At 40.9% G+C, this 14375-nt stretch overlaps 1 protein-coding gene across 3 annotated transcripts in view; it reads left to right on the plus strand.

The window, feature by feature from the left end:
- The window catches only part of CFAP20DC (CFAP20 domain containing), a 219341-nt gene that overhangs the window by 172981 nt on the left and 31985 nt on the right, over positions 1-14375 (plus strand). For all 3 annotated transcript variants that reach the window (XM_032781822.2, XM_032781824.2, XM_032781825.2), the window contains one exon: positions 13141-13202. In XM_032781822.2, coding sequence (XP_032637713.1) covers positions 13141-13202 — 62 coding nt within the window. The remainder of the gene's footprint in view (positions 1-13140; positions 13203-14375) is intronic.

Consider the following 14375-nt stretch of genomic DNA (forward strand, 5'->3'; position numbering starts at 1 on the left):
TCCAGATGAGGTCTCACCAGTGCCTTGTATAATGGTACTAACACTTTCCTGTCTCTACTGGAAATACCTCACATGATACATCCTAAGATTGTATTAGCCTTTTTCATGTGCTTATCACATTGGTGGCTTATAGTCATCCTGTGATCAATCAATACACACAGGTCTTTCTGCTCCTTTGTCGTTTTCAATTGGTAAGTCCCCAGCTTATAGCAAAATTCTTTTTAGTCTCTTAAGTGCATGACCTTATATCTTCCACTATTAAATTTCATCTCATTTCTATTACTCCAGGTTTCAAGGTCATCCCAATCTTTTTATATGATATTCTAGTCCTCCTCCGTAATGGCAATACCTCCCAACTTTGTGTCATCCACAGATTTTATTAGCACAGTCCTACTTTTTGTGGCAAGGTACTAGTTGATGAAACCATAATAAACATTGAAAATGCCCTGTGGATAAGAAATAATGCAGAACAACCCTCAGGTGCGTGCCCAGTCTTGCATTAGGTGCACTGGGGCCAGTCCCCCACCATAAGTTATTGAGACCTGAGTAATGCTCTAATTTATGTATCTACCAGCAACCACAAGGGGCATATACATGGACTGGGATTTGCCAGAATGCAGAGTCATTGTAGCAGTCTTCCATAATGAATGATCAGTGCTGCATTATAGCTTTGTGGTGAACTAGAGAGTAGAGTTTTCAAGTGAACAGAAATGTATTGATAAATTTGTTACTGTCCTAATAAAAGTCTGATTTACAAACTAGTATTTTGGGGGAGGGCAGATAAACATAGCTTTCATCTAATTGTTCGTAACACGCTGACGCTGTGCACTTCCTTGCATCCCAAGTCTAACATATATTTTTCTATGTATTCACTTGATTAGACCCATGGAAAGAGCCTGATCCTTAAGTACCTATTCACATGAGCAGTCCCATTGAGCTGAATGGAACTGCTTGTATGAGTAAGTCTGCAGGATTGGACCAGTAGGTTTCAGGTAAATGAAGAACATAAAAAACTCATTAATTTTTGAGTAATTATCAGGAAATTGATACAGTTATTTAGACATCTCAAGTTTGGTTTTACATGTATTACATGATTAAAAGAGAGAAAACTTTTATTATAAAATGTACTTTTCCAATATTTAGCAAAGCATGGTGTAAATGCAAAGAGTGTTCTTTGATCCCACTACTTTGATCATCTTCTGAACGTTTCAGACGAATGTCTTCAGTTAAAAAAGTGTTTAGTCATTTAAAATTTTAATTAGATATAGCTGTAGTTATTCAGAATAGTCTTTTGTAGCCATCTCTGTCTACGTAAATTAAACCTATAAGGAAATGTATTGAACTTTGGCAGAGACAGATTTTTCAAAGTTTCTAGATGAGGATTAAATTCAATTAAAAATATTATTTCAAACACCTGAAGCATGCAAGACCCAAGTAATGAATTTGAGAGTCTTATCTGTGCAGCTTTGTGTAGTCGTCTGCTCTACTCTCTGCAAACTGGGCAGTGGGGTTTTAAGGTTGTTAGATTGTAGTGGGAGGTTTTTTTTGTTTTGTTTTAATTTAGAAAGTGAATGTAATGTTTCTGAAAAATGACAGCAGGACATCACTAGAAATGTTATGCAGTGTTGGTGTAGCCGTGTCAGTCCCAGGATGTTAGCGAGATAAGTGGTATGAGGTCATATCTTTTATTGAACCAATGTCTGTTGGTGAAAGAGACAAGCTTTCGAGACACAGCTGAAGGAAGAGCTCTGTGTGGCTTGAAAGCGTGTCTCTCACCAACAGACATTGGTCCAATAAAAGAAATTACATCACCTACCTTGTATCACTAGAAATTGAAAGTCATCATATACCCATCCAGCCCCTTCCTTACACTGCCCTAACAACATACCTCAGCCTGAGCCTAGGGGAACATCCTGTAGCAATAACGTGGTAGTTTATATCCATGTCCATTCATTCAATTGTTGTCTTTTCTGAGCTAGCTGCCAGGGTGCCATGTGGTGCCAATTGTGATCATAGCTTTTGGAGTGTGGACTTACGTCTACTAGAAACTAGTCAGAAATCATTAACCGTTATATACTTATGTGTTTGGAAAGAAGGGTAATGTACTTGTATCATGTGAGGATGATGAATTATTTTGCAGTCCATTGGTAACTAAGGAGGATGTTAAACAGCACTATTAGGGATAAACATTTTTAAAACATAAGGTCTGGATAGCTTGCACCAATAGACCTAAAAGAGTTTGCTGAAGAGATCTCTAGCCTGCTGATGTTAATTTTTAAGAAATCTTGGAATGCTGGAGAAATACCAGAAGGCTGGAGGAGTGCTAATGTTGTGCCAATATTCCAAAAGAGCAAGCAGGATGATCCAGGTAATAGGCCATTTAAAATCCCTGGCAGGGCACATTGTCACAGATACCTCAAATTGGTGGTATGTTCTATAATTAGATTTCACCAACCCGGTAACAAGTGACAACTCCTGGATCACTGTACCAGTCTTACCATGGAGTCACAAACAGTCCCCTTGGACTCTCCAATCTATCTTGCCACCTGGATTGAATGATGATGGTCACTTACACCAAAAATCACATCACATTTAGATTGCTTCCAGACCCAAAGACTAGTGATTTGCCCCAGATTCATTGGTACCTTAGATTTGACACCAAAGACAACGGTGGCAGCCAATTATATAGTAAACTAACTAAAGGTTTCTTTGCTAAGAAAAGAAAATGAGAGTTATTGAGAGATCAAAGTAGGCAAAGTATATGTACAGGTGAGTCACAGTCTGTAATTCCAAATGGCAGCAGAGATGTAGTAATCTGCCAGTTTTCCAAAAGTCTCTCAGGGCTGCCCAGAATAACTCTTTGTTCAGTTATTCCACCCTGTTAGAATCCAAACAGTCCAGAGATGAAGGGTCTTTCCCTGAATCCCTACTTATAGCTTCTCACAGAAAACAGTCTGACAGGGTCACCACCCACGTTGGCTCTTCCTTTGATGATGGAGAATGAGGAATGCATTTAGAGTCTTTGACCTCCAGTTATCACACACAATCAGCACTTGCTTTGAAATTAGCACTTTTCTGTTAAATTTTTTCATTTGACTTCCACAAGGCTTCTTTCTCGTTCGATGGGTTATTTAATTACAGGGGTATATATAATGTAGATGTTTGCTACTGCATTCTAATAGGATACAGGTAAGTGAAAACAATGCAAGTAACATCCCGTTAGTTTTCATGGAGTGTGAACACCAAATACACTCTTATCCATTTAACAATCACTTTGATTTATGCTAATAAATGAATTGGCCTGGCTTCCAGCCATCATTTGTAAACATTCCATGAGGCCTGGGGCTTTGGCATGAGCTGACACCTAGTCTGCCAGCGGCCCAATGAAATTACATGGTTGGTTCTAAAGGTAGTTTTGTAGCGGTAATTAATATACTTAAGATTTAGTACCATATGACATTTTCATTAACAAATTAGCACTATACAGTATCAATAAAGCACATTTTAAATTGATTTAAAAACTGGCTAACTAACAGATCTCAAAAAGTAGTTGTCATCACGAAATTATCAAATGATGCAGGGATCAGTTCTAGGCCCCATGCTATTCAACATTTGTATCAATGATCTGGAAGTAAATATAAAACCACTGCCGAAGACACAAAGGTTGGAGGCGTGGAGAATAATGATGAGGGACAGGGAAGTCAGTCAGAGTGATTTAGACCTGTTGACAAGCTCAGCACAAACAAAATATGTTTTAATACAACCAAATGCAGTCTAGGAACAAAGAATGCAGGCCATACCTGCAGGATTGGGGTGCTGTATCTTGGAAAGCAGCAGCTCTGAAAAGGATTTAGGGATCATAGTGGGCAAACAGTTGAACATGAGTTCCCAATGCAATGCTGTGGCAGAAAGGGCTAATGTGGTCCTGGGGTGTATTAACAGTGGAATGGTGAGTAGAAGCAAGAAGTGATTTTACCTCTGTGTATGGCATTGGTGAGACAGATATTAAAACATTGCATATAACTCTGGTGTCCACATCCTAAACAGGGTGTTGAAAAATTGGAGAGGGTGCAGAAAAGAGCCACAAAAATTATTCCAGGGTTAGAGGAAATGCCCTACAGCAAGAGACAGCATCAGTCTGTTTAGTTTATCAAAAAGAAGATTGAGAAGTGACTTGATTACAGTGTATAGGTATCTTCACAGGGAGCAAATCCAAGGTATTAAAAGCTCTTCAGTCTAGGGGAGAAAGGCATAGCAACCAGTGGGGGGAAGCTGAACTCAGACAAATTCAAATGAGAAATAAGGCACATTCTTAACAGAGAGGCTGATTCACCATTGGAACAAGGTTAATCTCTTTATAGCTCCAGATCAAGACTGGATGCCAGCCTGGAAGATGCTTTGGTCAAACACAAGTTATTGGGCTCAGTACATAGGTAACGGGGTGAAATTTAATGGCAGTATCTGCAAGAGGTCAAGCTAGATGATCTAACAGCTTTAACATCAATTAATCTATGAACTAGTGTCACTTAGCTACTGGACAGACTTTTCATTGAAATCCAGACATTAAGCAGAACTCAAGTGTGCAGTATACTTGTGCTACTCCATGGTCACTCAGGGTAACTGGCAGATCAGAATTTAGCCTATTTGGAGTCCATGTGGAGCCCCCTTGTGAAGTGAGCAGAAAGCGTTTGCAGACTGTTCTCTCTTCCTTGCACTGTTCTGCTGTATGGCTACAGGTGAATGTCACCCTTCATGAATAAAGGCCTTCATTTCTTCAGCTTCCATTCTGTGTTGAAGTTCAGAATTTGTATCACTAAAAGCTAGTTCATGTTTACAGAGGGATTGATTTTCATTACTTAAAATCAGTCCCAAAGAGTCAGGGGGAGCTGCAGATGCTAACAATCAGGACCTTATTAAAAATTATATTTATGTGCAAACCACAGAAAAGCTACAGTGTACCTGCATCCATCTTCCATTAGTACACATCAGGGTTCATCTGCACAATGTATAGGAAACAAATTAGAACTAATCTCTACATTATACTTCATAAAATTAAGGACAATCTGAAAAATTGTCCCTAGCCATGATTAACCTTGAGAGATTACTTCATTTCTAGGTAGTCTCCTTCTGCTGATTTAAAGGATTAACATCTTTTCCTCTCTATTAAATTGATAATGTTTTTGCAAATCATATTCCCCATTAAGTCTGTTCTTATTTTTCCACAAAAATTTTCAACAGCTCTTCTCCAAAAGGTAAGCCTTTTAGGTCTAAATGCTGGATAATTTTATATAACCTCTTTGTCCCTTGATGTAATCTATAGCAACAGCACCACCAGAAGGCATATTTTATATCTTTCATTTTTGGAATACACTTTATTTTCTGTAAAGCAGTATAGCATTTAAGTATGTTACCTAGTAAATGTATGTAATATTTTACCTGTAACATGTTTTTTGTGACTTTAAACTTTCCATAATTTTGCGTGTTTTAGTCTGATTTTCAGGTTCATTTAAAAGATGCCCACCTATTTTTGGCTTTAATGAGGTTCAAAAAAAACCCTTCTGAATGGCAAAGATATATAGATCATATTGCTAAGCTGCAGTTAAAACAAATGAACAGATGTTCTTATACAACTATTAAATTGATATACTAAAAACTGAATTTTATGGCTAATGATAGTTTTCCAAGAGCTGAAATGTAATATCTATGCTTTCAAAAGAAATAATTGAAATATAAGTTGTTTAGCAGCTGTTCTAAACTGTGACAGCCCAAAAGGAATAAAATACTTTTAGGTACTGTACATTACCCAGTATAGCTGTCAGATGTAGATATTTTTTAAAACATTGAATTTTACCTTGAAGGTGATTTGTAAGGCTTTATAAAATGTGAAAAAATAAAAATTACCTAGATTCCAAATCAGTAATAGAATATTTATGTAGAATTAAAAAATATAAGTATTTTGAAAATGAAAATATTGTACATTGCTTGACCTTTTCAGAGAGATGAAATACACATAAAGGTGATGCACAATCCTGTGGAATATTTGCAGCTCCATACTTCCTTTTCCTATTCCAAAAAGTCAAAATGTCTGTATCTGGCCTGCCTCCACCCAGAAATAGGCCTTGCTGGCAGGATACCCCATTGCTCAGACAGTTGGTGCCAGTCAATTTTAGACAGCAGTGCAGCATTCGCTGTCTAGAGATCCTTCACACCCCCTTTGTCATTCTGTCTCCAACCTTGGGAGTTGACAAGTGCTCAGCCAGATTGAAGAAGCTTTCTTATCGCCTAGAAATGCAGCAGTTGAGCTTGTCTCTCACAACAAAAGATGCTCAGGCTCTACTCCATATTCTTCATCGTAACAAAAAAAATCTGGGGCGGGGGTCTTGGCCATCTGATTTCTCAAAAGCCAGAAAAGTTGGATGAAGATGAAATTCAGAATGGAGACTGGCTTGCACTATCCTGTATATGTTCCCAGCAGATACTGATGTACCTAGCAGAAGCTTATCTTGATGAGAAGTGTTATATTAGAGCCGCTGCTTATCATCTGTGTATTCAGATCCAACCCAATAATCATCAATTTTTTGGCTAATCAATTAAAATTGATACTATCACTGCATATTCATGTATCTGTTCTCCACTCACTAGCCTGTTCACAAAGGTATTGGTAGTGATGATTGCTATTCTTAAATGACACACTTACCACAGCATCATCTCCAGGGGCCTCTCAAGGACTCTAGGCATGCAAGTTCACAATAAATTTAAAGCAGAACTTCCTCATTCCCTCTGAGGTTTCTTCATCTAGGAGCTGAGTTACAAGAAAAGCTAGTGATGTCAACTCAAGAAGGGTTCGGCAAGATGCAGACCCTGATCTCTAAGGTGTCACAGAATTGAAAATCATTAATCCATCTTTATCATAGTTACAGGGCTAGTTGGTCTTTCTGACTGCACCCCCTCTCCAATGCTAGGTCTCTTGTTCTTACCTGTGTCAGGACAGAATCTCACAATCCTTCCATTCTTCAGGTATATCTACACTGCACACCCCAGCTGGCAGTGTGTAATGTAAATACACTGCATGCCCCCCTAGAACTGATAAAAATAGTCATGTAGATGGTGAGGCACTGCCTAGGCAAGTACACTAATAACACACCTAGACTCTAAAGCAGTCGTTCTCAACCTGTTACCTATGGGCCGCTTGTGGCACAAAGCCAGCAGGGGGTGCAAAAATGGGGGCGGTGCAGGATTGGACCCAGTGTCAGTGCCCCCCCTTCCCAGGATCAGACCCAGCAGCATTAGCAGGCCAGGGTGCTCAGTGCTTCCCACAGGATCCTGGGTTCAGTGACCCTGGCTGGAACAGGCTCCTCGGCACTAAGATCTCTGCAGCAGGCAGGCAGGGCAGGCTGCACCACTGAGCTGTGTGCAGCAGAGGTAGAACACCAGCGGGTGCAGGGGTCTCGGGCGACGGGGGGGGGGGGATGCCACTGATATATGGAGAACAGACTCTAGATCAGGGGCAGTCCCTGGAGGGGGGACTAGATACTAGGGCACAGTCCCTGGATGGAAGGGGGTTGAGTGGTGGGGGGGACAGTCCTTAGGGGACCGGGTGCTGAGGCAGGTGCTGGGGGGCAGTCCCTGGGAGGGGGACTGGATGTTGGAGGCAGAAGTCCCTGGGGGTGGGGGGCATCATTTTGCCCTGGACAGTGTTGGGGGGAGGGTCTGGATGCTGGCGGGACAGTCCCAGGAAGGTTGGGTGATTGGGAGCAGTCTGGGGAGGGGCTAAGGGACAGTCCCTGAGTGGGGTTGGGTGCATGGGGTGCAGTCTCTGGCTGGGGGGGTGCTCACATTAGTCAGGGCTCCCTATTTTTGCAGGCGGGCTCTGGAGCCGTGGGCTCCGGGAGCTCAGCCCAACCGTGCCACCAGCAGCAGCACGGAAGTGAGGGTGACAATACACCATGCAATGCCACCCTTACAGTAAATTCATTAATTTTAACAGTTAATGTTTTGGCTGACTTTGCTAATTTAAAATGCTCTTGATAGATATTTGGCAGTGTTATAATGAGAGGTACAATATCCATTTGAATCGTATTGCTGTCGTGTAACAAGCACTACACTTTTGGGGGATGGGGGGGTAAATGTACAGGTAGTGTAGATATACAGCAGAACCTCAGCGTTATGAACACACACACACAACTACACACCTCATTTGGAACTGGAGATACGCAGTCAGGCAACAGCAGAGACAAAACAAAAGCAAATACAGTACAGTGTTAAACGTAAACTACTAACAAAATGAAGGGCAAGCAGTGTATTTCTTCTGCATTTCAAAGCTCTATGAAGTCAATCTCGAGTTGTAAACTTTTGAAAGAATAACCATAATGTTTTGTTCAGAGTTACGAATATTTGACTTACAAACAACCTCCATTCCCGACATGTTCATAACTCTGAGGTTCTACTGTATTGTGCATCCCACATAACACAGAGGGAGCTGCATATGCAGCCCACAATGGTAAATACATTGAGAACCACTGCCTTAGAATATATATCCTACATTGCTGTCTACACAACCAAGCAGTGCTTCCCTGTCTCCACGGTTATTTTTAGCAGTGTAGTGTCCCACTGCCGGAGTCTTTCCCTGCTGCAGGGAAAGGCTCTGACGGGGGAGGCCAGGGAAAGGCTGTGGCAGCTCCCCACTGCTGGGGCCTTTCGTGCTGCCTCCCCTCTAGCAGAGCCTTTTACTGAGGCATACATGTAGGTACATACAGTTTTCTTTTAACTGGGACCCAGGCACACTAACCTATGTAAGCCAGCCACTTGTCACCCTTTAGAGCTGACATGGTTTCAGGAACCTCCATTTCCTCTCTTTGGGGATTAAATGGCCAGAGAATGAATATTCCCAGACAGCCATATTCCTGAAAGCAAAGATGCAAATGTATTTTTGGCTAGGAACAGAGTATTTTAGAAAAAGTATTGTAAAACAAACCATCTGTCGTGTATGCATCAAGATGGGCAGGGATGGTGTCCCTAGCCTCTGTTTGCCAGAAGCTGGGAATGAGTGACAAGAGATAGATCACTTGATGATTGCCTGCTGTATTCATTCCTTCTGAAGCACCTGGCATTGGCCACTGCCGGAAAACAGGATACTGGGCTAGATGGACTTTTAGTCTGACCCAGTGTGGCCATTCTTAAGTTCTTAAGAATGTGGGAAATTTAAAAATGTTTTTGTGATCCACGTACATACCTCAGTCTGTCTATGGGCTTTCTACAGCCATACTTTGAGTGGAAAGAAAAGCAATGGGGTTTTTGAGCCCTTGTGTGTCTAGATGGAAACCAGAATCATTAACAAGAACTGAATAGAACCTACACATGTGAATGATAGATTTGGGATTGATAGACAAAGGGCCAGGGAAGAGCAAAGATGGGGTTCAGGGAAAGAGGGTATCATAGCTTTCCTACTCAGATTTGAACCTTAGCGTTCATAACCTGAGACGCTAGCATAAACTCCTCTACGCTTAATTACCAGCTTAGATTTGATATCGCTGCTTGGCTCACTCTGGTCTCCCGAAAACCTTCCCTGGGGGACCCCAAGACTCAGAGGCTCTGAGTCTTACCACAAAGGGAAATAAACCATTCCGGAAAAAAAAAATCAACAGGTCTTAAAAAGCAAAACTTTTAATAAAAAAAGAAAGAAAGAATAGAATAACAGTTCTCTGTAATCTAGATAGTAAGATACAGGGTTTTCAACTTATAGAAAATGAATAACCAATAGAAAAGGGATAAACAGCCTTATCCAAAAACAATACAATTTAAAGTACTTATAGCCAAATACACATAAAGACTCCACCAGCCAGATACACAGATGCAAATACAGCAAAACAATTTAAAAGACTATACTTTTGCTAACTTTGTACTTACAACTGGGAAACAGAAGATTAGAAGGACTGGAAATAGACCCTCTCATAGCTGAGAGAGCCCAGAACAAAGACCCAAGACCAAGAAAAACCCACAAATTCCCTCCCTTAAGCTTTGAAAAATCCGGTTTCCTGATTGGTCCTCTTGTCAGGTGTTTGGTTCCCTTTGTTAACCCTTTACAGTAAAAGAAACATTAACCCTTAGCTATCTGTTTATGACAGAGGGCCTGAAGAAGCCATGGCTTCCCCAATATACACTCTGTCCTAAGCCCACTTTCCTGATGCTAGTCCAAAGACTTTCAGACAAGCAATTGAACATGAGCTCCCAGTGCAACACTGTGGCAGAGAGGGCTCGTTTCAGAGTCATGGAGACTACAGGCCTGCTCTTGCAGAACAGCGTGGATCTCTGGGATCCACTAAAGGGATATTCCCAGGAGACTGGTTGAAGGCCAGGGCATAGACCTGACCCTGTGAATGCATGACAAGAGATATTTAGGAATAATGCCTGAACTGTAAGTGGAAACAGTTAAGTGATCACCATGAGACCTCTTTTCCTTCCTGCCCTAAATATCCCAATTGGTCCCCTATGGAAAGACACTTCCTCAAAAATATTCATACTAAAATACTATGCCAGTGGCAGATGCAAATACTGATTCAGATACAGCACCTCTATATTTGTCACCTCAGCACTCCTAGACATTCTGGGCTTCCTCTTATGTGCCTGCAGCTGTTCCCAACAAGAGATGAAAAGGAAAATGATGATTCCACTTACATGGCTCAGTCACTCCCTTGATGGGAACAGGAAGCCCACCTGATGGTAGGATACTCCAGGCCAGATTTTAAAGATACTTAAGGACCTAGTGAGATTTTCAAAAGCACCTCGGTATGTAAACACTCATTGATTTCAATGGGTGCTAGACAGCTAGATGCTATGGAAAATTCCACTGGGGCACCTAAATACCTTTAAAAACCTGGCCCTCCCTCTATAATCCATACTCCTAAATATCCTGATCACAAATGCCTGTCTTTCAGGAGAGAAGCGCATCTGGGCCACTCTAATAAACTACTTCCAAAATATCCCATTCCTAATAAAGAGTAGTCTGGTTGGCTCTTTGAGATTTCAGGATCTCTAGAAAGAGCACGTTATGGTTCAATCAGACAACACTCTGTGACTGCATCCGGGGTGCCACAAGAAGTTTGTCTCTAACTTCGGGACTCTAAGCCTCCATCATGGTGATACACAGAAAGGAGCCACTGAAAACAAAAATACTCCCATCCTCTTCTCCTTAGTCTGTCTCTCTCCTCTGGCTTTTCCCCCCTGACAATACAAGCATGCTGTAGTCTCTCCGGTCTTGAAAAAAAATACCCTTGACTCCATTTGCCTCTCTAATTAATGCCCCAGCTCTCTTCTCCCTTTCATCTCTAAGATAATTTAACACACTGTCTACAATCGCAATCTCCTCCAATTCCATCCTAGACTCTGTCTAGCCTGGCTTTCAAAGTCTCTAATGACCTCTTCCTAGCCAGATCTCAGAATCAATACTCCATCCTCATCTTTCTTGACCTGTTCAGCCACCCTTGACATTGCTGACCACGCTCTGCTTGAAATCTTGTTCTCCCCTGGTTCTCCTCCTATCTCTCTAATCACCCCTTCAGCATGTCCTTTGGAAGATCCTCCTCTCCAGCTTTCTGCAGGGTCTCCACAGGTCCCCTTCTCTTCTTCTGCTACTCCTTATCTCTAGATAATCTCATCCACAAACACAAATTCAACTACCGTCTCTAGGCTGATGACTCAGAGGTATACTTTTGTACTCCAGACCTGTCTCCTTCTGTACCAACTAAAATCTCGGCCTGTCTCTCTTTCATCTCCTCGTGGATGTCTAGCGACAAGCTTAAGCCAAACAGGAATAAAACTGAGTTCTTAATCTTCCCCCTCTCGACAAGCCTTCCCCATTACTTCTTTTCTCTGTCAAGACCACCACCCTGCCTGTCACTCATTATTTCCTTGTGCTCCCCATTGGTCTGTCTGTATCCATGTGTTGTCTCTTGTCTTAAACTTAGATTGTAAGCTCTTTGGGGTAGGGACTGTCTTTTTGTTCTGTATTTGTACAGCGCCTAGCACAGCGGGGATACTCGTCCATGATCAGGTGCTCCTAGGAACTATGGAGATGCAAATAATATATAATTAATTATAAGGTGTAAGTGGACAGACAACAGAGACTGATTTTTAAACCCAGACGACATATCCCAGCTGATATCTTAACCAGGTTAACCCAAGGCAGATATATTCCCATCCAGTCAAAATGTAAAACTCAGGCTATTCTTTACTGGAGAACCAGATCAAAGATCACTGAGAACAGATGTTATGATGCATAGATAGCCTAACTGGGTGCTCTGTGTTTTCCCTTCTCTCCTACTACCCTTTTTGGGGATGTTCACTATCACAGTTTGACCAGTGAATGAGTTTTTTGCTGTGATATGGACATCATTCCCCAGGGACAGCTGTTTTATCACAGCTCTCTCCACTTCCAAAAATCATGTGAACACACTCATTTTTTTTTAATATTGGTCCCTGTTTAAGACCCTATTCCTTTAATAAAGCTGCATGTTTGTTTTTAGTATTTCTCATTTCATCATGTATTGACAATGTTTATATATGGTTATGTTTTAATTTGTCTGTGTCATGCCCTAAGTGCTTTGGGTGGAGCTGCGTGCTTTGTAAATCTAATGATTATTCTTCTGTTACCTTGCACTGAGACAAAAATATATTCCTAAAATTTAGAACTCTTGAATTTTTTTATATCAATTTGTGAATATTCGTTTTTTATGTTAAATACACCGTTTCTTTTGATTAAAAATATGCTCCAAATTATATAATATTAAAACTGAGTAGGACACCATCATGGAGATAAACATTGATAAACTAGAGTCAACAACGTTTCATAGGATTTGCATCTACTTTGTGCAAAGTGATCCAATCTCATGTAAATGCTTATACTGTAACTCAATGTATAGGCATATGAACCAAGAAAATCATCAATTTAAAACGTACTTTTATAAAATTGGAACCTGAATACCATGTTTGAAATTCCACCTCAGTGATGAAGACCATAGAATTCTAATATATCAGATACTACAAATATATCGTTCGAAAAGGATTCTCTCTTATGCTTCTAGATATATTGAAAAAATATTTGCACAGTTATCTTCTCACTACTGTTTTTTGTGTTTTCCACAGCCTGTCAATCAAGGTCATCACTATCAAAAAGAAATGAACCCACTTTCTCATTCCAATCCAAGGTAAGATTCTGTTTAAGAGCCAGGCAGTGAGAATTCAGTTAGAATATTCTGACTAGTAAATGTGTCTTTCTTTGATTTCATCTTAAATCATTTTTTCAATTGTAACCTCTTCATAGAGTTTTCCTATCGCTCTTTTTCTTCAGAGTTCTATAACATTGCAGTGAGACCACATTATCCCAGAGTGCAGGACAAAACTCTACTATAGGTAATAACCATCTGCACATAGTGTCATGCATTTAATGTAACCGATGTAGGCCCTGGTCCGATGAAGTGGTGCATGGCTCAGTAGGACTCTGTATGCACATCACATTGCAGGACTGGGGCTATGGTCATTCGGGAGTGTGGGCTGGTTTGCATTGAGTTGGGCAGATTACATTCCTTGTAGTCAAGGAGCCCCATTCTTCACAAATGATACTTGATTTTAACATTATGGAATTAGGCAGAGCCTTTAGTTACACAGCACTTTCAAGAGTTGAGTATTATGTAGTAGTATTGGGGCATTTGCAGATTTAGTCTGTCTGTAATGTCTATAAACTATTCAAGTTTGAAGTTGTGTCTGTTCCCATTGTAGTCAGGATCAAAACTCCCCTTGGCTTCAATGGGACCTTTTGATAGAGAGAGAGAGAGACTTGTCCACCATCAGTAACCTTTTAAACTGTTGCATCCGACAAAGTGGGTATTCACCCACGAAAGCTCGTGCTCCAATACGTCTGTTAGTCTATAAGGTGCCACAGGACTCGTTGCTGCCCTTAAACTACTGTATCTGTGAAATCTTACAATCCTTTTGTCACCCCACCTGTTGAGCCTCTGTATTGAGCTATAGTTCAGACAGACAACTTTGTCTCATTGTTCATCTGACCCCAGTGATGCTCTCCTTGCTTTTCCAATGCTTGGTCAAGACTGTTTTCAGATGAAAGCAAGTTGCATGAAGTTTAATCTATCTGTAGGTGATGCTGGTGAGGCAGGGAAAAGATCTTGAGGGTGTGATATATTCCTCTATTGCTGAGGAGGTCTGTTTGTGTTGTTTCAGGATGTTAACAATCTGGAGATGCTTCTGGTGTCCAGTTGTCAGTAGTAAAGCACCTTTTCCATTTCTGTTCAGCTAGGTGTTTGCAACCATTTGTTTCTCAGGCTTGGATTTCAGCACTGTCATCCATGCTTTTGTTACCCTAA

The sequence above is a fragment of the Chelonoidis abingdonii genome, chromosome 17 (assembly GCF_003597395.2).
Source record: "Chelonoidis abingdonii isolate Lonesome George chromosome 17, CheloAbing_2.0, whole genome shotgun sequence".
Taxonomy (NCBI): domain Eukaryota; kingdom Metazoa; phylum Chordata; order Testudines; family Testudinidae; genus Chelonoidis; species Chelonoidis abingdonii.